This window comes from Rhinoraja longicauda, chromosome 21 (assembly GCF_053455715.1).
Source record: "Rhinoraja longicauda isolate Sanriku21f chromosome 21, sRhiLon1.1, whole genome shotgun sequence".
In the NCBI taxonomy this organism is placed as follows: domain Eukaryota; kingdom Metazoa; phylum Chordata; class Chondrichthyes; order Rajiformes; family Arhynchobatidae; genus Rhinoraja; species Rhinoraja longicauda.
The window spans coordinates 9,891,489-9,916,730 of record NC_135973.1 but is presented as its reverse complement, the minus strand read 5'-3'; the positions used below and the strand labels follow the sequence as shown (position 1 = coordinate 9,916,730).

The following is a 25,242-nucleotide window of genomic DNA, read 5'->3' as shown; positions in this document are numbered from 1 at the left end:
TTTGAGTTTTTTTCTAGCCTTTCAAAATAATTGTCTTTTCAATGACTTTGACTTAGTAGTGGAGCTAATGACATTTCATAGTAGATTTACTGCTTGTTCAACCTGTGTATTTAGTTCTCCATCTTGAAATCCCAGGTTGAAATCTGTACAGCTACGATTTGTTTGAACACCTTTACATGGAGTTTGAGTCTATATTAGAATTTGGTCTTGTTCTGAACTCTTGCTATTGCCAACAAAAGTGTGATTCCAACTTCCAACTTGCTCCCCACATGTAATTAGCCTCCAGTGTGGGATGGATGTGCTAATTTAAAGATTGGGGTTTTTTTGGGTCTGGATATCATGCTTTAAAGTATTATTGAAGGTTGGAACAAGCTAAATCGCAAACTTTCACAAACCTTGTGTTATTAAAAAGCACTGCTGGTGATGTATTAACTACTTATTCATTTTGACTTCGTTTTTAAATTTTACGCAAAGTCCGGCACGGTGGCACAGCGGTAGAGTTGCTGCCTTACAGCGAATACAGCGCCGGAGACTCGGGTTCGATCCTGACTACGGGCGCTGTCTGTACGGAGTTTGTACGTTCTCCCCGTGACCTGCGTGGTTTTTCTCCGAGATCTTCGGTTTCCTTCCACACTCCGAAGACATACAGGTATGTAGGTTAATTGGCTGGGCAAATGTAAAAATTGTCTCTAGTGGGTGTAGGATAGTGTTAATGTGCGGGGATCGCTGGGCGACGCGGACTCGGTGGGCAGAAGGCCTGTTTCTGCGCTGTATCTCTAAATCTAAAAAAAAGATCTAAAATCTAAATTCAGAATTAAGTGACGTCGACCTGTTCTAGACACTGGCCGAATATCTCATGAATCTTCTTTAATAATGTAATTCCTAGAGGTGGAAGGAAAGTGGAGGGAAAGCATCTCAATCTGGTATTCTTCCAACAGTTTTATTGAAAATATTGTGTACAGAGATACACCAGTTCAGTAAGTACAGAACACATCACAGACAACATACAACACCAAGAAATTGAGAAGTACTTTTGGCAATATGATGATTACCGCAGCTGAACCAAGGCAAATTATACATTATTTAAACCTCACGGGTTGTTAATGCAATACAGCATTCTATAGTGCTAGCGGTGCAGGCTCGAATGGCCTACTCCCTGCACCTATTTTCTATGTTTCTATGTTTAATACACAAGGAATATATGAAAGATAGACACAAAATGCTGGAGTAACTCAGCGGGTCAGGCAGCATCTCTGGAAAAAAAAGATGGTTGACATTTCGGGAAGAAGGTCCCAACCCAAAACATCACCCATCCTTTTTCTCCAGAGATGCTGCCTGACCCGCTGAGTTACTCCAGCACTTTGTCTATCTTTGGTATAAACCAGCATCTGCAGTTTTTTTTTGTTGTATCTACAAGAAATAGTAGGGTTGATTAATTGTTCTAAAGGTTTCAGGCTGGACAGATGAGGTTAAAATTACCCTTCTGCAACCTGAAGTTATTAAACTTTTCTTAAAAAGTCCAATATTAAATCTAGGATTTGAGCAAGGATCAAAACACACATTGTGGGAAAAGTCGGTCTGAAGAAGTGTAGGAAGGAACTGCAGATGCTGGTTTAAATGGAAAATAGACACAAAATGCTGGAGTAACTCAGCGGGGACAGGCAGCATCTCTGGAGAGAAGGAATGGGTGACGTTTCTGGTCGAGACCCTTCTTCAGACTGAAACATCACCATTCCTTCTCTCCAGAGATGCTGCCTGCCCCGTTGAATTACTCCAGCATTTTTGTGTCTATCTTCGGTCTGAAGAAGGGTCCTGCCCCAAAATGCCGCCCGGTCATTCCCTCCATAGATGCTACCTGACTGGCCGAGTTCTCCAGCATTTTGTGTTTTGAACAAAGATCCAGCATCTGCAGTTTCTTGTGTCTCGACTTGAGGAAGGACATTCAGATATTGTATTGATGGAACGTCATTGTGGAATGAATAGACAGGATCAAAGTTTCAGTTCATTGAATAATGTGTCTGCCCAAATTCCTGTTTCGTTAGAAATCATTGAGAGACAAATACACTAGGTGCAGGAGGAGGCCATTAACCAAAGATTAATATTCAAATCCCTGAACCAATCCATTCATAATGTTTGATGGACCACCTGAAACGTCACTCATCCTTATTCTCCAGAGATGCAGCCTGAACTGCTGAGTTACTCCAGCACTTTGTATCTACCGAATAAAACAAGTATCTGTAGTTCCTTCCTACACAATATTTAAAAACGTTTGTCCAAGAATGTTTGACTGTAGTTTTGCAATTCTATTTGCATATCTTATGACATGAACATTGAATTTTCCAATTTTAGGTAACATCGTGGCCCCGTCCTTTTACCCCCCACCCCTGTTTTCTGTGCCCTGTTCTGGTGCCCACCCAATTCCCTCACTATCCTGCCTCCCTTGAGGATCATTCCACTCCTCGGTTCTAATCTGACTCCCTTTTGCTCCCTCCCATTGCTAGTCTTAGCCCACCCATCTGCCGATCAAAGGCCCCCCTCACCTGTATCCACCAATCACTCGCCAAGCTTTGCCTTGTCCCACACCTCTCTTCCAACACGCTCCCCTCTTCTACAATCAGTCTGAAGAAGGGTCCTGATCTGAAACGTCGCCCATCCATGTTCTCCTGAGATGTTGCCTGACCTGCCGAATACTCAGCACATTGTGTCTTTCTTTGGCAGTTTAGTCTAGTTCAGTAATGCTGCATGGAAACAAGGCCTTTCAGCCCATTGAGTCTATGCCAACCATTGATCACTCTGGTTCTGTGCTACCCCATTTTCTCATCCACCCCTACGCACTTGGGACAGTTTGCAGTGGCCAATTAACATCTAAATTTCCAGTGGCTGGGATGATTCATGAGGCCAGGTGCAACTTTATGCAAGATTTAATTGGGAATAAATTGGACAGGCTTATTTAAGTTAGATTTCCCTGCCTGTGTACACACCTGGCACAGTTGAGAACCACCCCCCTGATAATTTTCCAGAGGAACAATTTTAGTTCGTTGCAATTTTTTGCACGTTCTAATCTATCTAAAATAAACTGGAATACTGACTGTTCGTACATTGCAGGCTGAAGTTTAATGTGAACGGCAAAAAACAGTGTGGAGAAATTGAAGACGGAGAAATTCGAGGGGGAGAAAGACTAATCTACGTGGCTCGACTGGGCATAAGTCAGAAGCCGCTATTTCTCCGCAGGTAGGCGCCACTACCAACGACATAGCCCATCTCCGTAAAGGTGAGGGAGCCCACGCCGATGTCAGAAGGTCCAAGCTCTTTAAAGCCTGCTTTCTGGTAGAATGTGACCAAGAAGTCTTCGCACATGAGAACGGCTCGTTTGACTGAGGGGAGACAGCGTAGGTATTGCAGGTATCTCCACAATATGATGGAGCCTTTGCCTTGCTGGCGGCATTTGTGGTGAACAGCCAAGACATGGATGTGGACAGTCGAACCTCCTGGGACATGTAGAGTCATGGCGTCCTGCACACAAGCGAACACTTCGCGTTAATTTCTACCGTGACAAGAATGAGCCATTATGCTTATATTTACATGTCTATAGCAAGCATCCTATTAACAGTTGATGCTGCCTGGCCCACTGAGTTACTCCAGCACTTACTTTTTTTTTTTCTCCCAGAAATACATTGATCCATAAGTCATAGGAACGGGATTAGGCCATTTGACACATCGAGTCTATTCCGCCATTCAATCACGGCTGATCTATCTTTCCCCCTCAACCCCTCAACCCCATTCTCCTACCTTCTCCACATAACCCCTGACACCCGTACTGATCAGGAACCTGTCAATCTCTGCCTTGAGAACCCCCACTGACTTAGCCTCCGCAGTGCCTGTGGCAATGAATCCCACAGATTCACCACCCTTGGACTAAAGAAATCACTCCACATCTCATGCCTAAAGGTACGTCCTTTCACTCTGAGGGGAGTTGAGTAGAGGAGCAAAGAGGTCCTTCTGCAGTTGTACAGGGCCCTAATGAGACCGCACCTGGAGTACTGTGTGCAGTTTTGGTCTCCAAATTTGAGGAAGGATATTCTTGCTATTAAGGGCGCGCAGCGTAGGTTTACAAGGTTAATTCCCGGAATGGCGGGACTGTCATATGTTGAAAGACTGGAGCGACTAGGCCTGTATACACTGGAATTTAGAAGGATGAGAGGGGTTCTTATTGAAACGTATAAGATTATTAAGGGGTTGGACACGTTAGAGGCAGGAAACATGTTCCCAATGTTGGGGGAGTCCAGAACAAGGGGCCACAGTTTAAGAATAAGGTGTAGGCCATTTAGAATGGAGATGAGGAAAAACTTTTTCAGTCAGAGAGTTGTGAATCTGTGGAATTCTCTGCCTCAGAAGGCAGTGGAGGCCAATTCTCTGAATGCATTCAAGAGAGAGCTAGATAGAGCTCTTAAGGATAGCGGAGTCAGGGGGTATGGGGAGAAGGCAGGAACGGGGTACTGATTGAGAATGATCAGCCATGATCACATTGAATGGTGGTGCTGGCTCGAAGGGCCGAATGGCCTCCTCCTGCACCTATTGTCTATTGAGGTCGTGCTCTCGAGTCCTAGTGTGTTTGAAAGACCTGCAGATGCTGGTTTACACCGAAGATAGACAAAAAATGCTGGAATAACTCAGCGGGACAGGATACAGTGGGGTACTGCCGAGTTCCTCCAGCATTTTGTGTCCACCCTCTCCGTCTAATGGAAACATTCTCTGCACATCCACTCTATCCCAGGCCTTTCACTGTTCGGTAAGTTTCATTGACCCCCCCCCCCCCCCCCACCCCACTTCCCCCTCCCACCCATCCTCCTAAACTCCAGCGAGAACAGGCCCAGTGCCATCAAACGCTTCACACAAAAAAAAAAGTTCATAAGTCATAGGAGCAGAATGAAGCCATTAAGTCTATTCTGTATTTTTTTTTAAACTGTCAATGAGTGATGTACTTTGACACTATTTCTACAAAGAGAAAATTCTAAAAATTATTGCCGATCTGAAAGTTGACTAAGAATAAATGAGAGGATAGCATTGTTACCTGGAGCAGGTTACCTGACGGCTGAGGTGCATTGAATAAAGAAACGGTGCACCTGGAACCCTGCAAAATGCTGACCTCGGCTGGACCATGGCAGATGGTCGGAAAGGTCGGGCTACCGATGCATGCAACAGGAGCCCTGTGAGCCAATGCTTGGCCCCGGTACTGTTACAACTGCTCAGCATTGTGCCAGCATCGGGGATCTACTGTCAAAAAACCACCCCCCCCCCCCCCACTGTATCCTTGATCCCCAATGATGTCAGTGGCTCGGGTTAAGTGGATTTCAAACGTAAGTGGTTTAATCATGAAACAAATGCTTCTGTCACGCTCTTTTAGAAGAACGTATCTTGTCAAAAAGGACTAACCTCCTTTAAAGACTCTTTTGGACTAGTTTAACTCCTTTAATTCCTTTGGGAAATACCAGATGAATGCACAAAGACTTTTACCCGGAATAGGGGTATGAAGAACCAGAGGACATGGGTTTAAGGGAAGGTAAGGGGCGAAAGATACGTATCTTATCGAAAGGTATAAAATTATTAAGGGGTTGGACACGTTCGAGGCAGGAAACATGTTCCCAATGTTGGGGGAGTCCAGAACAAGGGGGCCACAGTTTAAGAATATGGGGTAGGCCATTTAGAACTGAGATGAGGAAAAACATTTTCAGTCAGAGAGTTGTGAATCTGTGGAATTCTCTGCCTCAGAAGGCAGTGGAGGCCAATTCTCTGAATACATTCAAGAGAGAGCTAGATAGAGCTCTTAAGGATAGCGGAGTCAGGGGAGAAGGCAGGAACGGGGTACTGATTGAGAATGATCAGCCATGATCACATTGAATGGCGGTGCTTGCTCGAAGGGCCAAATGGCCTACTCCTGCACCTATTGTCTATTTAATAGCAACGTGAGTGGGGATTTTTTTTTACAAATAGTGCAGTGGGTGCATGGAGTGAGCTGCTGGAGGAGGTAGTCGAGGCAGGTGCTATCTCAATGCTTAAAACACATTTAGACAGGTAGGTTTAGATGGGATATATGGGCTAAATGCGGACAGGTGGGGTTAGTGTAGATGGGACAAGTTTGTCAGCATGGGGGAAGTTGGGCTAAAGGGCCTGTTTCCACATTGTATGACTCTATGACTCCTCGACTAATTGCAAGTATAAATCCTGCTTGTGTTCTCTCTCCTAGTTTGTCCTTGCCACTCGGAAGCTTTTTGAATTAGTTTTGTTTTAGATTAGCATCCAAAATGTCCTATTTCTGAGCCCTTGTTTCTAACTCCATCGTTTCCATTCCGTTACTTGCATTGTATTCATTTCTCATCTGTGCCTCCTTTTTCCCCAAAAGCTGGAAATTATAATGCAATAGAATGAATAGATACTCAGTCTGAAGAAGGGTCTCGACCCGAAACGTCGCCCATTCCTTCTCTCCTGAGATGCTGCCTGACCCGCTGAGTTACTCCAGCATTTTGTGAATAAATACCTTCGATTTGTACCAGCATCTGCACTTATTTTCTTACACTGCAAAATAGTATGTCTTGTTTTACAAACCTGCTAGCTTCGGCACATACATACATACATGGGATTCAGATCAAGGTGAAATGCAGGCTTAAAAACTAACACCAGAATAAAGACTATACACACCTAGATGAGAAAACACCATCAGGCAACATCTCAGGAGAAGATGGCTAGGCGACGTTTAGGGTGGTGACCCTTCTACAGACATCCTGACCCGAAACGTCGCCTATCCATGATTTTTTTTTTTAGATTTAGATTTAGAGATACAGCGCAGAAACAGGCCCTTCAGCCCACCGGGTCCGCGCCGCCCAGCGATCCCCGCACACGAACACTATCCTACACCCACTAGGGACAATTTTTACATTTGCCCAGCCAATTAACCTACAAACCTGTACGTCTTTGGAGTGTGGGAGGAAACCGAAGATCTCAGGGAAAACCCACGCAGGTCACGGGGAGAACGTACAAACTCCGTACAGACGGCGCCCGTAGTCAGGATCGAACCCGAGTCTCCGGCGCCGCATTCGCTGTAAGGCAGCAACTCTACTGCTGCGCCACCGTGCCGCCATGATCTCCTGGACTGCTCCAGCATCCTGTCTTCTTCTGCAAACCAGAATCAGCAACACCTTGTTTCCACTAAGTAAACCTAGATGTTGGAAATCTGAAGCAACCAATAAACAACTCCCTGCCTGAGGTCATCTATTGCGGCACGGTAGCGCAGCGGTAGAGTTGCTGCTTTACAGCGAATGCAGCGCCGGAGACTCAGGTTCGATCCTGACTACGGGTGCTGCACTGTAAGGAGTTTGTACGTTCTCCCCGTGACCTGCGTGGGTTTTCTCCGAGATCTTCGGTTTCCTCCCACACTCCAAAGACGTACAGGTATGTAGGTTAATTGGCTGGGTAAATGTAAAAATTGTCCCTAGTGGGTGTAGGATGGTGTTAATGTACGGGGATCGCTGGGCGGCACGGACTTGGTGGGCCGAAAAGGCCTGTTTCCGGCTGTATATATATGATGATATGATGATATTGCCACTTCTGATATATCCTGGTCTTTTTCCATGCTTCCAGCACCCCCCGCCCCTCATCTCCCCAAACAATCGGCCTGAGGAAGGGTCTCGACCCGAAACGTTACCTATTAATTTCCTCTGGAGATGCTGCCTGACCCGCTGAGTTCCTCCAGCATTTTGTGTCTACCCTTGAGCAAGTTGGAATACATCGGAAGGAACTGCAGATGCTGTTTAACGCTGAAGATGGAAACAAAATGCTGGAGTAACTCAGCGGGACAGGCAGCATCTCTGGAGAGAAGGAATGGGTGACGCTTGTGTCCATCTTGAGCCAGTTGGATATCTACGGCAGGGAGAGCGATGAGGTTGGTGCTTTGGGAAGGGGATTCACTCGCATAGCCCCACCATTAGTTTAGTTCAGTTTATTGCCACGTGCTCTGAGGTACAGTGAAAAGCTTTTGTTCTGTTGCTTGCTATCCAGTCAGCAGAAAGACAACACTTGATTACAATTGAGCCATTTACAGTGTATTGGTACATGATAAGGGAATAACGTTTAGTGCAAGGTAAAGCCAGCAAAGACCAATCAAGGATAGTCCGAGGGTCACCAAAGAGGTAGATAGTAGTTCAGCACTGCTCTCCGGTTGTGGTAGGATGATTCAGTTGCCTAATAACAGCTGGGAGGAAACTGTTCCTGAATCTGGAGGTGTGTGTTTTCACACATCTATACCTTTTGCCTGATGGGAGGAGGGAGTCATAGAGTCCTACAGCACAGAAAGAGGCCCTTCGGCCCATCGTGTCCGCGCCGCCCGTTACCAAACACAGTCTAATTTTAATCCCATTTTCCCGCATTTGGACCGTAGCCCTGAATGTTGTAGCATTTCAAGTGCCCATCCAAATGCCTCTTAAATGTTGTGAGTGTTCCCGCCTCCACCACCACCCCAGGCAGTGAGTTCCAGACACCAACCACCCTCTGGGTGAAAAAGTTCTTTCTCACATCCCCCCGAAACCTCCCTCCCCTTACCTGTATCTATGAGGAGAGGGAGTGGCTAGGGCACCCTCTTATGGACAATAGACAATAGGCGCAGTAGGCCATTCGGCCCTTCGAGCCAGCACCGCCACTCAATGTGATCATGGCTGATCATTCACAATCAGTATCCCGTTCCTGCCTTCTCCCCATACCCCCTGACTCCGCTATCTTTAAGAGCTCTATCTAGCTCTCTCTTGAAAGCATCCAGAGAATTGGCCTCCACTGCCTTCTGAGGCAGAGAATTCCACAAATTCACAACTCTGACTGAAAAAGTTTTTCCTCTTGACTTCTCCACCCCCATCTCCTAGGCTCCTTACTTGTACCACATTCACATGTTTCCACATGCAGCCACCTGACCTCTACACCAAACCCATCGCCTTCACCTATTTCCATTGAGGTTCAGCACGTATTGTTTTTACTCCAGTCTTCTCTTTGTTGCCATCGGATCTGCCCTTTTGCCTTCTGCTGCGTTGCTTCGGGAACGCTGCACGTCGTTCTATTTTGAGGATAAAAACAAACTTCTGGAGGAACTTCTGCAGGATGGAACTGCAGATGCTGGTTTACACCGAAGATGGGCGCAAATGCTGGAGTAATTCAGTGGGACAGGCAGCATCTCTGGAACTGGCTGGGTCAGGTACCATCTGCGGAGGGATAGTCGACGTCTTGGGTTGCGAGACCCCCTGCAGGTTTAGCTTACAGATTACAGATACAGCATGGAAACAGGCCCTTTGGCCCATGCCGACCAGCGATCACCCACGCCAGTTCTATGTTATCTCACTCTCTCCCCACTTCCTGCACTCGAGGGGGAATTTACAAAGGCCAATTATTGTACAACCCCAATGGCCATGATCACATTGAATGGCGGTGCTGGCTCGAAGGGCCGAATGGCCGCCTCCTGCACCTATTGTCTATTGTCTAAAGTACTGGAGTAACTCAGCGGGTCGGGCAACATCTCTGGAGGAAAAGGATGGGTGGGTTTCGGGTCGGGACCCTTATTCAGACCTGAAACGACGCCTATTCTGTTCCTCCAGAGATGCTGCCTGACCCACCGAGTTACTCCAGCACTTTGTGTCTATCTTAGGCATAAACAATCACTTGGAAAAACCTGCCTGTCTTTGGGATGTGGGAAGAAACTCACATGGTCGCAGGGAGAACGTGCAAACTCCACACAGAGAGCACCCGAGGTCAGGATGGAATCCGGGTCTCTGGTTTTGTAAAATCCTTACCCCCCCCCCTATTGACTGAGTCTGAGCAAAGTTACCTGATGCGCTGAACATTTCTGCTTTGATACACGATAACGTGACATTCATAAACAGGGCAAGTCGGGGTGGTGTCATTGTATTTAACAATATGCCAAGTATCTGACCTGCGATAGTTTGTCCTTGTCCCATCCTGAACCGATGACAAAGGCGACGAGCCTCCCCTCTTCAAACCAGCCCAGCGACAGGTCGGGGCAGAGCTCCAAGAAATGCCTCACTTCGTCCATGCGCAAAGGACACTCTCCAGAGATGGAGATAAAGGCTGAGGGCAGGAAAACAGAGGGTGAGAAACTTCGCAAGTTGTTATGTTGTACAGTGCAGCATTTCACACTCCAAGTACAGGTTTAGTTTATTTCGGAGAGGGTGTGCAGCGTAGGTTTACTAGGTTAATTCCTGGAATGGCGGGACTGTCATATGTTGAAAGACTGGAGCGACTAGGCTTGTATACACTGGAATTTAGAAGGATGAGAGGAGAACTTATCGAAACGTATAAGATTATTAAGGGGTTGGACACGTTAGAGGCAGGAAACATGTTCCCAATGTTGGGGGAGTCCAGAACCAGGGGCCACAGTTTAAGACTAAGGGGTAGGCCATTTAGAACTGAGATGAGGAAAAACCTTTTCAGTCAGAGAGTTGTGAATCTGTAGAATTCTCTGCCTCATAAGGCAGTGGAGGCCAATTCTCGATGTGATCATGGCTGATCATTCTCAATCAGTACCCCGTTCCTGCCTTCTCCCCATACCCCCTGACTCCGCTATCCTTAAGAGCTCTATCTAGCTCTCTCTTGAATGCATTCAGAGAATTGCCCCCCCCCCCCCCCCCACCTGCCTTCTGAGGCAGAGAATTCCACAGATTCACAACTCTCTGACTGAAAAAGTTTTTCCTCATCTCCGTTCTAAATGGCCTACCCCTTATTCATAAACTGTGTGGCCCCTTGTTCTGGACTCCCCCAAAATTGGGAACATGTTTCCTGCCTCTAACGTGTCCAACCCCCTAATAATCTTATACATTTCGATAAGATCTCCTGTCATCCTTCTAAATTCCAGTGTATACAAACCTACACGTTAAAAAACAAACCTTGGTATGTTATCCGGCGGCCACATACATATCCGACTTGGGAACGGTTCGGGCCCCGAGCAATTTTCGGGAGCTGGTCCCTGTCTTAAGCCGGGGATGAACTGCACATGACCATTGCCATCAAAAAGGTTGGACAACACAGGAACGGGCCCTTCGGCCCATCGCGGGTCTGCCGACCCTTTTCGACACTAGTGTAATTTGCCCGTATAAGGATGAGGGGGGATCTTATTGAAACTCCGAACGAAAGACTGTTCACGCTGGAATTCTAAGCAAAGGACAATCTGCCGGAGGATAGATACAAAAAGCGCTGGAGTAACTCAGCGGGTCAGGCAGCATCTCTGGAGAAACAGCTTGAGTTGTAGGGAAAAAAACTGCAGATGCTGGTTTAAATCGAAGGTAGACACAAAATGCTGGAGTAACTCAGCGGGTCAGGCAGCATCTCTGGAGAAAAGGAATAGGTGGCGTTTCGAGTTAAAGGGTTCGTAGATTCATTCATTGCCACAGACGGCTGTGGAGACCAAGTTAAAGGATATGTTTTAGACGGAGAGATCGATCGAGTATTGATTAGTACGGGTGTCAGGGGTTATGGGGAGAAGGGGGTTGAGAGGGAAAGATTGATCAGCCACGATTGAACGGCTGATGGGTCGATTAGCCTGATTCTGCTCCTGGAACTTATGAACCGTGTGGAAACATGTCCCAACTACACTCGTCCAGGCCTAGTGTCCTATCCATGCACCTGTCTAAATGTCCATACGTAGGAACTACAGAGGCTGGTTTAAACCGAGCTGGAAAGAGCTGGAGTAACCCAGCGGGACAGGCAGTATCTCTGGAGAGAAGGAACGGGTGGCGTTCCGGTCGAGACCCTTCTTCAGACTGAAAAGCAGGGGTCAGAGTGGAAACAGCCCTTCGTCCCAACTTGCCCACACTGTATTATCCATGTATATACTGTTTATACGTCTGTTTAGCCTGTGCAGGTAAGAATTTCATTGTTCCGTTATTGGTAGATATCAGAATTAAACACTCCTGTGGTAGCAACAATCCTGCTGCCGTTCTGATGCCCCTGTTTATACCTCATATAGTGATACTATGTAGAAACAGGCCCTTCGGCCCAACTTGTCCACACCGGCCAACATGTCCCAGCTACACTAGTCCCACCTGCCTGCGCTTGTTCCACATCCCTCCTAACCTGTCCTATCCATGTACCTGTCAAGATTCAAGATTCAAGATAGCTTTATTTGTCATCCAATGTTGGACTGTTTCTTAAACATTGGGATAGTCCCAGCCTCAACTATCTCCTCCGGCAGCTTGTTCCATACACCCACCCAGGAGAAGACCAAAGGCGCAGGAAATCCCAATTGATCACAAGTTATAGGAGTAGAATTGGGCCATTCGGCCCATCGAGTGATACTAGGTAGAAACAAGCCCTTCGGCACAACTTGTCCACACCGGCCAACATGTCCCAGCTACACTAGTCCCATCTGCAAGCATTTGGTCCACATCACTCCAAACCTGTCCTATCCATGTACCTGTCTAACTGTTTCTTAAACATTGGGATAGTCCCTGCCTCAACTACCTCCTCTGGCAGCTTGTTCCATGCACCCACCACCCTTTGTGTGGAAAAGGTTACCCCTCGGATTCCTTTTAAATCTTTACCCCTTCACCTTGAACCCATGTCCTCGATTCTCCTACTCTGGGCAAGAGACTGCATCAGTCTGAAGAAGGGTCTCGACCCGAAACGTCACCCATTCTTTCTCTCCTGAGATGCTGCCTGACCTGCTGAGTTACTCCAGCATTTTGTGAATAAATACCTTCGATTTGTACCAGCATCTGCCGTTATTTTCTTACACTACCTGTGCGTCCACCCGATCTATGCCTCACACGGACGGCACTTTGAACGAATGAATGAACGATGTTGCGAAAAGCAGCGCAGGTCCCAACTCACCTTCCCTCTCGATCTCGAACACACTGATGGCATCCTCCCTGGTGAGGTTGCGGAACTCGCTGGCCGGCAGCGTGTGGCGTCTCCGGCTGTTGGGGCTGGCGCCCTCGGAGTAACGAAGGGCGAAGGGCTTGAGGAAAGGCGAGGCGCAGGCTGGGGCCATGGGAGCGGCGCAAAGGGGCTGGGACTGGGGTTGGGACAGGGGTTGGGACAGGGGTTGGAGCTGGGACTGGGGCTGGGGCTGGGGTTGGGGTTGGGACTGGGACTGGGGTTGGGACTGGGACTGGGACAGGGACAGGGACTGGGGTTGGAGCTGGGACTGGGGTTGGGACTGGGGTTGGGACTGGGGTTGGGACTGGGACTGGGGCTGTGGTTGGAGCTGGGACTGGGGTTGGGACTGGGGCTGTGGTTGGAGCTGGGACTGGGGTTGGGGCTGGGACTGGGGTTGGGACAGGGGTTGGGACAGGGGTTGGAGCTGGGACTGGGGCTGGGGCTGGGGTTGGGGTTGGGACTGGGACTGGGGTTGGGGCTGGGGTTGGGACTGGGACTGGGGTTGGGACTGGGACAGGGACAGGGACAGGGACTGGGGTTGGAGCTGGGACTGGGGCTGGGACTGGGACTGGGGTTGGGACTGGGGTTGGGACTGGGACTGGGGCTGGGGCTGGGGCTGGGGTTGGGACTGGGACTGGGGTTGGGACTGGGACTGGGACTGGGACTGGGACTGGGACAGGGACAGGAACAGGGACTGGGGTTGGAGCTGGGGCTGGGACTGGGACTGGGGTTGGGACTGGGGTTGGGACTGGGACTGGGGCTGTGGTTGGAGCTGGGACTGGGGTTGGGACTGGGGCTGTGGTTGGAGCTGGGACTGGGGCTGGGACTGGGGTTGGGACTGGGACTGGGGTTGGAGCTGGGACTGGGACTGGGGCTGTGGTTGGAGCTGGGACTGGGGCTGGGACTGGGGCTGTGGTTGGAGCTGGGACTGGGGTTGGGACTGGGGCTGTGGTTGGAGCTGGGACTGGGGTTGGGACTGGGGCTGTGGTTGGAGCTGGGACTGGGGTTGGGGCTGGGGCTGGGACTGGGGTTGGGACTGGGACTGGGGTTGGAGCTGGGACTGGGACTGGGGCTGGGACTGGGACTGGGGTTGGGACTGGGACTGTGGTTGGAGCTGGGACTGGGGCTGGGACAGGAGCTGGGGCTGTCCGGCCGCGTTGACAGAGTCGTGCTGGACACCCGCACCTTCTGCCTGTTGTCCGCTCGGGCAAACGGTCTCATAAAAGCAAGACCTGATCCGCATGCACAAGAAATGCATAAGCGGCTTAAACACTCAGCGAGAGCCGCTGACTGCCGAGGTGACAAAAGCGATTATGAAGAGCGTCACACTGTTTAAGGCGCGCTGCTGGTAATAAACTTATATAGCGCTACTTTCGCTGACCTATTTGGATGAAGGACAACACAAAGCGAACATCATGCATATGGATGAAACACACATTAATCCCACCTCCCAAACTGACCCCACGCCCCCAGTAGCATCACAGAACGATTAGTCCCACCGGCAGGTGACATTATAAACCAGGGCCAAGTTGTACGTTGGGTGAAATCAACTCAAATCTGCAATTTAGCAACAAAATAATTGCTCCGACGCCTATGTCCGTCTGGTCTCGACCCGAAACATAGAAAGCAGGTGCACGAGAAGGCCATTCGGCCCTTCGAGCCAGCACCGCCATTCAATATGTAGTATAAGAAAATAACTGCAGATGCTGGTACAAACCGAAGGTATTTATTCACAAAATGCTGGAGTAACTCAGCAGGTCAGGCAGCATCTCAGGAGAGAAGGAATGGGCGACGTTTCGGGTCGAGACCCTTCTTCAATCTTTCTCTCCTTCCTTCTCTCCCCTGAGATGCTGCCTGACCTGCTGAGTTACTCCAGCATTTTGTGAAGCAAACGGAGATAGTCAGACTGGTCGGAGAACTGGGAAGGGGGAGGGATGGAGACGCAGATATGGAAGGGTAAGGTGTGAGAACGGGACATCAAAGTGGACGTGGATCAAGGAAATGTAGATCATTGTTCGCTAGCCTAGGGGAAGGTGGAAACGAAGCAGACAAAGATAATATTTAATCAGGAACTAGGACAGGGGAGAGAGGGGTAGCGCCAAGGCAAGGGTTACTAGAAGTTAGAGATATTTATTCACAAAATGCTGGAGTAACTCAGCAGGTCAGGCAGCATCTCAGGAGAGAAGGAATGGGCGACGTTTCGGGTCGAGACCATCAGTCTGAAGAAGGGTCTCGACCCCAAACGTCGCCCATTCCTTCTCTGCACAGATGCTGCCTGTCCCGCTGAGTTACTCCAGCTTTTGTTTTGCGTGTCTATCTTATGCCCGGCGTTCATTTGTCTATTCAGTTTATTCAGTTACAGTGAAAAAAAGTGTTTTGTTGCGCGCTAAACCAGTCAGCAGAAAGACAAGGCATGATTACAATCGACCCTGTGTGTGGGAAGGAACCGCAGATGCTGGTTTTACACCGCTGATAGACACAAAATGCTGGAGTAACTCAGCGGGTCAGGCAGCATCTCGGGAGAGAAGGAATGGGTGACGTTTCGGGTCGAGACCCTTCTTCAGACTATCCCTTTTCTCCAGAGATGCTGCCTGTCCCGCTGAGTTACTCCAGCATTGTGTGCCTATCTTCTGCACAAACCGGCATCTGCAGTTCCTTCCCACACACTTAATTTCCCTATTTCTTTGTTGACCTACCGTTGCTAAAGCGACTTATTGGTGATTTTCTCGAGGTCTATTTTACAATAGACAATAGACAACAGGTGCAGGAGGAGGCCATTCGGCCCTTCGAGCCAGCACCGCCATTCAATGTGATCATGGCTGATCATTCTCAATCAGTACCCCGTTCCTGCCTTCTCCCCATACCCCCTGACTCCGCTATCCTTAAGAGCTCTATCCAGTTCTCTTTTGAATGCATTCAGAGAATTGGCCTCCACTGCCTTCTGAGGCAGAGAAATCCACAGATTCACAACTCTCTGACTGAAAAAGTTTTTCCTCATCTCAGTTCTAAATGGCCTACCCCTTATTCTTAAACTGTGGCCCCTTGTTCTGGACTCCCCCAACATTGGGAATATGTTTCCTGCCTCTAACATGTCCAACCCCTTAATAATCTTACACATTTCGATAAGATCTCCTCTCATCCTTCTAAATTCCAGTGTATACAAGCCTAGTCGCTCCAGTCTTTCAACAGATGATAGTCCCGCCATTCCGGGAACTAACCTAGTAAACCTACGCTGCACGCCCTCAATAGCAAGAATATTCTTCCTCAAATTTGGAGACCAAAACTGCACACAGTACTCCAGGTGCGGTCTCACTAGGGCCCTGTACAACTGCAGAAGGACCTCTTTGCTCCTCTACTCAACTCCTCTTGTTATGAAGGCCAACATTCCATTGGCTTTCTTCACTGCCTGCTGTACCTGCATGCTTCCTTTCAGTGACTGATGCACTAGGTCACCCAGATCTCATTGTAACTTGACACCATTCAGATAATAATCTGCCTTCCTATTCTTACCACGCTGCGAACGATGTCTTCTGTTCCATTAAAAAAAACAGATGCTGGAAGAACTCAGCGGGGCAGGCAGCATCTGTGGAGAAAAGGGATGGGCGACGTTTCGGGTCAGGACACAGAGATGCTGCCTGACCCGCTGGGTTACTCCAGCACCTTGTGTCCATCTTCGCTGTAAACCAGCATCTGCAGTTCCTTTCCGCACAAGTGCTGGAGGAACTCGGCGGGTCAGGCAGCATTTGTGGAGAGAAATTGACAGATGACATTTCCTCAGACTGAAGACGTCTGGGTCTGAAGAAGGGTCCCATCCGGAAACGTAATCTGTCCATCTCCCTCCACAGATGCTGCCTGACCCATGGAGTTCCTCCAGCAGTCACAGTCATAGAGTCACAGAGTGATACAGTGTGGAAACAGGCCCTTCGGCCCAACTTGCCCACACCGGCCAACATGTCCAATCTACACTAGTCCCACCTGCCCACGTTTGGTCCATATTCCTCCAAACCGGTCCAATCCATGTACCTGTACAACAGCTTCTAAAACGGTCGGATAGTCCCTGTCTCAACGACCTCATTTGGCAGCTCGTTCCATACACCCACCACCCTTAGTGCGAAGAAGATTCATTTGGAAGGATTGGAGTGACATGAACTAAGCGCGGGCAGGTGGGACTAGTGTAGCTGGGACATGTTGGCCGATGTGGGCAAGTTGGGCCGAAGGGCCTGTTTCCACACTGTATCACTCTGTGACTCTCTGACTCTCTGACTCTCTATGGAATCTTTGAGTACTTTGTGTTTTGCTCCAGATTCCAGCATCTGCAGTGCTTTATGCCGGTCCTGTCTTTTTTTTGCATATCTCCCATTCATTTGTTCTATATCTCTCTATATCGCCGTCTATATCTATTGTTTCCCTTTCCCCCGACACTCAGTCTGAAGAAGGGGTGTCAACCCGGAACGTCGCCGATTCCTGATCTCCAGAGATGCTGCCTGACCCGCTGAGTTACTCCAGCACTCTGTGAAACGTCACCTATCCATGTTCTCCAGAGATGCTGCCTGACCCGCTGAGTTACTCCAGCACTCTGTGAAACGTCACCTATCCATGTTCTCCAGAGATGCTGCCTGACCCGCTGAGTTCCTCCAGCACTCTGTGAAACGTCACCTATCCATGTTCTCCAGAGATGCTGCCTGAGCCGCTGAGTTACTCCAGCACTCTGTGTCTATCTTCTCTTCCCTCTGCAGGTTGACCTCAGTAGGCTTGAGTTGGTTCATGAGGTGGATGTGGGATGTCCAGAGACTGACACGGTCGGGGCGGGAGGGGTTGGATGGAGCTGGGGTAGTTTGGGAACTTGTTCATTCCTTCCACCGTTTCTGGGAGTGGGGGGGACCTCTTTCAGATGACCGACTGTTCTTCAGTCTGAAGAAGGCAACCGACATCCATCCATCCATGTTCTCCAGTGATGTTGCCTGTGCTGCTGAGTTACTCCAGCACTTGGTGCCCTTAGTGTGAGGTTATCGTCAGTGCTGAACGTCTGAGAGTGTGCAGTCCATGAAGATTGTGGGGGAACGGTTGATGGGGATATGGTGCCCACATCTGGCACGGTGGTGCGGCGGGCGAGTCGCCTTCTCACAGCGCCAGAGACCCGGGTTCGATCCTGACCTCGGGGTTCTGTCTGTGCGGAGTTTGTACGTTCTCCCAGTGACCGCGTGGGTTTTCTCCGGGTGCTCCGGTTTCCTCCCACACTCCAAGGACGTAGAGGTTTGTTGGTGTATTTGTAAATTGTTTCCAAGTGTGTGTAGGGCGGTGTTGGTGTGCGGGGATCGCTGGGCGGCGCGGACATCGGTGGGCCGAAGGGCCTGTTTCCACGCTGTATCTCTAGAAAAAAAAACCTGTGATTGGTGGTGCGGTTGGAACTGAACGATGGGTTGACTGACTTTGGCCACAGTCTGTGCAAGGGCCTGCCTTTTGTGTCTTGCTATCTCCTCTCAGTGGCCTCATGGACTCTGGCTGGCCGCCCCTCCAACCCACCCACCCACCCACCCACCCTCCCTTCCACCCAGCCACCCACCCTCCCTTCCACCCACCCACCCACCCTCCCTTCCACCCACCCACCCTCCCATCCACCCACCCACCCATCCTCCCTTCAGTCTGAAGAAGGGTCTCGACCCGAAACATCACCCATTCCTTCCCTCCTGAGATGCTGCCTGACCCGCTGAGTTACTCCAGCATTTTGTGAATAAATCCCTTCCATACAAGTCATTCCTCCAGCGAGGTTTCCAGTTAGGTGTGAGTGCCCCTGACTGTTCAGTAGTCCTTTATTGTCTAACGTGTCCAACAGTCCTTTATTGTCACGTGTACCCTAAGGTGCAGTGAGATTTGATTCTACCACACAGTCATACCAAAAAAAAAAGCAACAAGATACAAAATTACATGAAAATTAAACACATTAACAGCCACCACAGCGGCGTGTGAGCTGGGGCTAGGGCACACAACAAAAGCAGAGACCCACAGCCATCAGTCCAATGTCCGGGCCACACACATGCTCCTTCACCAAGGCCCCCGCAGCTGGAGTTCCCGAAGTCGGACGAGTGGAATGGGTACTTTGAAATGTCTAAAACTGATTTCAGGGTTCTCAAATTAAGCTGTCCATGTCCTGCCGACACGTTTAAATAAGACCATGTTTTCATTCCCTCTTGGGCATGTAGCAAAGTTTAGACTTCCTACTGCCCAACAGTTACGACCATTTCAAGTCAAAGTTACAAGTCACACTTAACAAGTCCTTTGGCCCAACTTGTCCTTGCTGGCCAAGATATCTGTCCCAGATATATCTATCCATCTAGTTGCATTTGGTCATTATACCTCTAGACCTTTTCTATCGATGAATCTGTCTTCAGTCTGCATGATTCTATGGGCAGGTGGGACTATAGACAATAGACAATAGGTGCAGGAGGAGGCCATTCAGCCCTTCGAGCCAGCACCGCCATTCAATGTGATCATGGCTGATCATTCTCAATCAGTACCCCGTTCCTGCCTTCTCCCCATACCCCCTGACTCCGCTATTCTTAAGAGCTCTATCCAGCTCTCTCTTGAATGCATTCAGAGAATTGGCCTCCACTGCCTTCTGAGGCAGAGAATTCCACAGATTCACAACTCTCTGACTGAAAAAGTTTTTCCTCATCTCAGTTCTAAATGTCCTACCCCTTATTCTTAAACTGTGGCCCCTTGTTCTGGACTCCCCCAACATTGGGAACATGTTTCCTGCTTCTAACGTGTCCAACCCCTTAATAATCTTATTCGTTTCGATAAGATCCCCTCTCATCCTTCTCACCCCATTTAGAAAATTGTCTACGCCTTTATTCCTACTACCAAAATGCATGACTCCACGCTTTTCTACACTATATTCCATCTGCCACTTCTCTGCCCACTCTCCCAAGTCCTTCTGCAGAGTCCCTGCTTTCTCCACACCACCTGCCCCCTCCACCTATTTTCGTATCATTCACAAACTTTGCCACAAAGCCTTCAACCCCCTCGTCCTAATCATTAATATACAAACGTAATATACAATATATAATTTCCTACTTCTAGTCCTTATGTTATGTTCAAAGTCATTTGAGTTCCTGTAATGGGGACTTTTTTCTCATGAGCATCTCCTCGTTTGCACCCACAAATACTTAGCATATTAATATCACACAGAGCTGCAAAGATTTAAAAAAATGGCTTCATGTTAAGTAGACTTGCTTGCTGCCCATTGTTTGAAACTTTAATCCTTACTAATGAGATTTCTAAATGACCGACTACTTTCAATGGAGAGGGAAAGCTGCTAAAGATAATGATGGTGATGGTGTAAGGCTAAAATATATCTTCAGTGTTTATGTGTAAATAACATGCTGAAAGTTGAATCAATTAAAAGTAGATAGGTGTAGCCTCCAGAATTTTTTTAAAACCTAGAAAAATTGCAGTAAGCTAAAAACGGACGTAGAAACATAGACAATAAGTGCAGGAGTAGGCCATTTGGCTCTTCGAATCAGCACTGCCATTCAATGTGATCATCTAAAATCAGTACCCCGTTCCTGCTTTTTCCTCATATCCCTTGATCCGTTGTCTGCATCCGGGACACCGAGATGGATACTGATTATGCTCCAGTGGACTGATGTGAGCCACTTAACTATTGAAGAAGACACAGGGTGTTGTGAGAGGATTTGATCGCAAGAGTGGAGATGCCTTGCTCTAATTGTACAGGTCCACATTGAGACCTACCGATCATATGCTGGAGTAACTCAGCGGGACAGGCAGCATCTCTGGAGAGAAGGAATGGGCGACGTTTCGGGTCGAGACCCTTCCTCAGTCTGAAGAAGTGGTCTCGACCCGGAACGTCGCCCCATTCCACTTCTCTCCAGAGATGCCGCCTGACCCGCTGAGTTACTCCAGCATTTTGTGGTCTACCTTCGGTTTAAACCAGCATCCTTCCTACACCTACACATCCTATGCTGTTCTCTTTACAATGAAGAGAGCACAACAGAGGTTCTCGGGATTGATCCTGGGACGATGAGTTTGTCACATGAGATGAGATTAAGCAAATTGGGCCAACACTCGCCTGATTGTATAAGAATGAGAGATGATCCCACTTTCTTTTCTATCTGTAGACAAAGGAGCAAGGATCGGTTTACAAAGCAGCAGAGGCAGTTTGCAAAGGGGGGGGGGGGGGGGGGGGGGGGGGGGGGGAGGGAGGGACAGGAAAGGAGCACGTTTTTCCTCGTTTACTGGCTGCATGTAAAAGGGAAGGCAGGTTGGCCATCTTGAGAGGGGATGTCGTGAAGTCAAAGTGCGGGCTTCTGGTGAGTAATGACTGGGTAAGAGTTTTTTCTCTCCCTTCTTCAAGTCAAAGGCAGTGGTCACCAATGTTACGGAGGCTATAGCAGTCACGAGCTCTTCCAGCAGGGTCTGCGAGATCAGGGACATTTCCAATGTGGTTGGTCCACGACAGATCATTGGTAATACTTATGCCAAGGAACTTGTAGCTCTCAACCATTTCCACTTTGGCGCCATTCGTGTTGATCTACTCCACCACGCTTCCCCAAGTTGGTAACTAGCTCCTTCGTCTTGCTAACAAGGAGGGAGAAGTTGTTGTTCTGACTCCATGTTCTCCTTCCTCATCATTTTCCGTGACTGGGCCCACCACAGTGGTGTCATCCGCAAGCTGGTCGATGGAGTCAGAGTTGAATTTAGTCGCAAGGTCATGAATGTGTAGGGAACACAGTGAGGGACTGAGAACACATCCTCGTGTTGAGAATTATTGTGGAGGGGGTGTTGTCAACGATCCTCGGTGATTATGGTCTGTGGGAGAGAAAGGCAAGGATCGAGAGGCAGAGGGGGGGGCTGCGGACTCCAAGGTCAAGGTGTCTGGATGGGATGGCGGTGTTGAGGGCAGAGCTATTGTCGATAAATAGGATGCATGTGTCCTCAGACAGTCACAAAGTGCTGGAGTAACTCAGCGGGTCAGGCAGCATCTCTGGAGAAAAGGAATATGTGACGTTTCGGGTCGACACCATTCTTCAGACGACCTCTTCTCCACTGAAAATGTCACTTATTCCTTTTCTCCAGAGATGCTGCCTGACCTGCTGAGTTACTCCAGCGTTTTGAGTCTGTCTTGTGTTTAAACCAACATCTGCAGTTCCTCCCCACACATGTTTAGTTCAGTTTAGAGATACAGCGCGGAAACAGGCCCTTCGGCCCACCGAGTCCGCGCCGACCAGCGATCCCCGCACACTAACACTATCCTACACCCACTAGGGACAATTTACACGTGCACCAAGCCAATTAGCCGACATACCTGTGCGTCTTGGGAGTGTGGGAGGAAACCAAAGATCTCGGAGAAAACCCACGCAGGTCACGGGGAGAACGTACAAACTCCGTACAGACGGCGCCCGTAGTCGGGATCGAACCCCGTGTCTCCGGCGCTGCAAGCGCTGTAAGGCGGCAAATCTATCTCTGTGACCGCCCTTTTTTAGAAATTGTGCCTCTGGTGTGTGTATATGTATGTGTTCCAAAGATGAGTACAGGCCGTGGAGATGACGTCTGCTGTGGACCTGTTTTAACATCAGGCAATCTGCAGTGGATCAAAGTCTGTCTGGGAGCCTGGAGATAATGTGTGTCATTGCCAGTCTCTGAAAGCCAATTAACCTACATACCTGCACGTCTTTGGAGTGTGGGAGGAAACCGAAGATCTCGGAGAAAACTCACGCAGGTCACGGGGAGAACGTACAAACTCCGTACAGACAGCGCCCGTGGTCGGGATGGAACCCGGGTGAGGAATCCATAGAGTTTACTGGAGGGGCATCCAATGTTGGCAGCGACACTGCCCACCTTTGTTTTGTAGCCCGCGACAGCGAGGAAGCCTCGCCACAATCTACAAGTGTCCATCTCATTGTCTCGAGACTCCAGCTCGGTCTGGAATTCCCCCTTGGCATCCCTTATGGCGCTACAAAGGTTGCACCTAGGTTTCCTGTATCACTCAGGATCGTTTGGCTTGGATTTCATCCAGGAGTGGAACGTACTCAGTGGTTCTGAACCTTTTCTTCAGAGATGCTGCTGTGTCTATTGGCCGTTCATTTGCTCTGGTTTATTTTCACCCACATGTTTAGACCTTAATGTTGTATCCTTATTGTTTTGATGTGTTTATGCTTTATTCTCTGCCGCAGAGGGCAGTGGAGGCCAAATCACTGGATGTATTTAAGAGAGAGTTAGATACTCTGGGGGGGGGGGGGGGCTAGTGGAATCAAGGGATATGGAGAGAAGTTAGGCACAGGTTACTGATTGTGGATGATCAGCCATGATCACAATGAATGGCCGTGCTGGCTCGAAGGGCCGAATGGCCTCCCCCTGCACCTATTTTCTATGTTTCTTAAATGTTAACTGTACGTTTGTGTTGTCATTTGTGAGCGGAGCACCAAGGCACATTCCTTGTATATGCACATACTTGGCCAATAAACATTCATTCATTCATTCATTCATTCATTCATTCATTCATTCATTCATGGTTCATGGTTGGGGAACACATGTGTGGGAAGGAGCTGCAGATGCTGGTTTATATCGGATGGACACAAAATGCTCGAGCAACTCAGCGGGTCAGGCAGCATCTCTGGAGAAATAAGAATAGGTGACGTTTCGAGCCTGAAGAAGGGCTCCGACCCGAAATGTCACCATTTCTTTTTCTCCAGAGACGCTGCCTGACCCGCTGAGTTACTCCATCATTTTGTGATTGGTCTATCACACGTTATTATCTTCTTTGGTACCCAGTCCTCTGCACACTTGCTGATTAAGTCTGTGACTGCAGCGGCAGACTCATGTAGGTTGGCTGCAGACCCCTTGAGTGTGGACCAGTCCATCGACTCAAAGCAGTCGTGTTGGGTGTCGTCTGTTTGCACAGACCAGCGCTGCATAATGTTCTGTACCAGGTCCTCCCTGCTTAAAGTGGTATCGACTTTAAACAAGGAGTTGAAGCGCAGCCAGGTGGTCAGACTTACCAAAGTGCAGCCAATAGACAATAGGTACAGGAAGAGGCCATTCGGCCCTTCGAGCCAGCACCGCCATTCAATGTGATCATGGCTGATCATTCTCAATCAGTACCCCGTTCCTGCCTTCTCCCCATACCCCCTGACTCCGCTATCCTTAAGAGCTCTATCTAGCTCTCTCTTGAATGCATTCTGAGAATTGGCCCCCACTGCCTTCTGAGGCAGAGAATTCCACAGATTCACAACTCTCTGACTGCAAAAGTTTTTCTTCATCTACGTTCTAAATGGCCTACCCCTTATTCTTAAACTGTGGCCCCTGGTTCTGGACTCCCCCAACAATGGGAACATGCTTCCTGCCTCTAACGTGTCCAACCCCTTATTAATCTTATACGTTTCGATAAGATCCCCTCTCATCCTTCTAAATTCCAGTGTATACAAGCCCAGTCGCTCCAGTCTTTCAACATATGACAGTCCCGCCATTCCGGGAATTAACGTAGTAAACCTACGCTGCACGCCCTCAATAGCAAGAATATCCTTCCTCAAATTTGGAGACCAAAACTGCACACAGTACTCCAGGTGCGGTCTCACAATGCCAAACGTGCCAACACATGCAGCGGAGTCTGTGTACCGCGTGTGTATGGAGTGGGTGAGTCTGTGTACCGCGTGTGTATGGAGTGGGTGAGGTTGCAGCCCCTGTTTCAATGTCTAAAGGGGCTGCTCCTCGCTTGCTGGCTGCACTTCTCACCCACCGTCCTCATCTTTGGACACCCTGTGCGTAGGGGAGAGGGTGGGGCCGAAGATGGCCTGGTTGGGTTGCTCCTGGGCCTGGCCAAGCTGGCCATCCGCGACTCACGGCGCCAGGCTCGAGCCAGCTGCCTGCCCCTCTTCCGGGGTTACATCCGCCCGCGCCCGGGTGACGTTGGAGAGGGACCGTGCGCTGTCCACGGGCACCATGGGTGATCTCCGGGACCGCTGGGCACCGCGGGGGATTGGTCGCATCCTGGATAGGGATTGTAATATAGTTGTATAATAGTTTCCTTTGTTTGTATTGTATTCTGGTGCTGGGCTCTGTTTTGAGTTATTGTATTATAAATATTATTTTTTAAATATTTGAATACATTTTTTGATAATAAAAAAAAACAGGTGCAGCGGCGGACAGTAGATCAGACTGGTCAGTGCTTTTGTAACTTTGTCGGTGCCAACACTTGTGTACGACATTTGTGTACTGCCCAGCTTGTACGGAATACAAAGCCTTTCACTGTACCCAGGCACATGTGACAATAAAGTATCATTCATTCATAAAGTATCATTC

At 49.0% G+C, this 25,242-nt stretch overlaps 1 protein-coding gene across 1 annotated transcript; it reads right to left on the bottom strand.

The window, feature by feature from the left end:
• Nucleotides 1–1,736: 1,736 nt before the first annotated feature.
• On the bottom strand, nucleotides 1,737–14,182 carry LOC144603909 (uncharacterized). The gene is made up of 3 exons (XM_078417720.1): nucleotides 12,877–14,182; nucleotides 9,965–10,119; nucleotides 1,737–3,513 (listed from the first exon to the last, which is right to left on the bottom strand). The coding sequence occupies exons 1-3, from the start codon at nucleotides 14,180–14,182 to the stop codon at nucleotides 3,208–3,210; spliced, it is 1,767 nt and encodes a 588-aa protein (XP_078273846.1). The 3' UTR covers nucleotides 1,737–3,207.
• Nucleotides 14,183–25,242: the final 11,060 nt, after the last annotated feature.

Bases quoted from the DNA above. Each gene is read 5' to 3' on its own strand.
- LOC144603909 (XM_078417720.1), bottom strand. From the start codon at position 14,182: ATGCATTTCTTGTGCATGCGGATCAGGTCTTGCTTTTATGAGACCGTT. The intron at 10,120-12,876 runs GTGAGTTGGGAC...TCCTGCCCTCAG, and splicing joins GTTCGAGATCGAGAGGGAAG to CCTTTATCTCCATCTCTGGA. The intron at 3,514-9,964 runs GTCAGATACTTG...GCTTGTGTGCAG, and splicing joins ACAAGGACAAACTATCGCAG to GACGCCATGACTCTACATGT.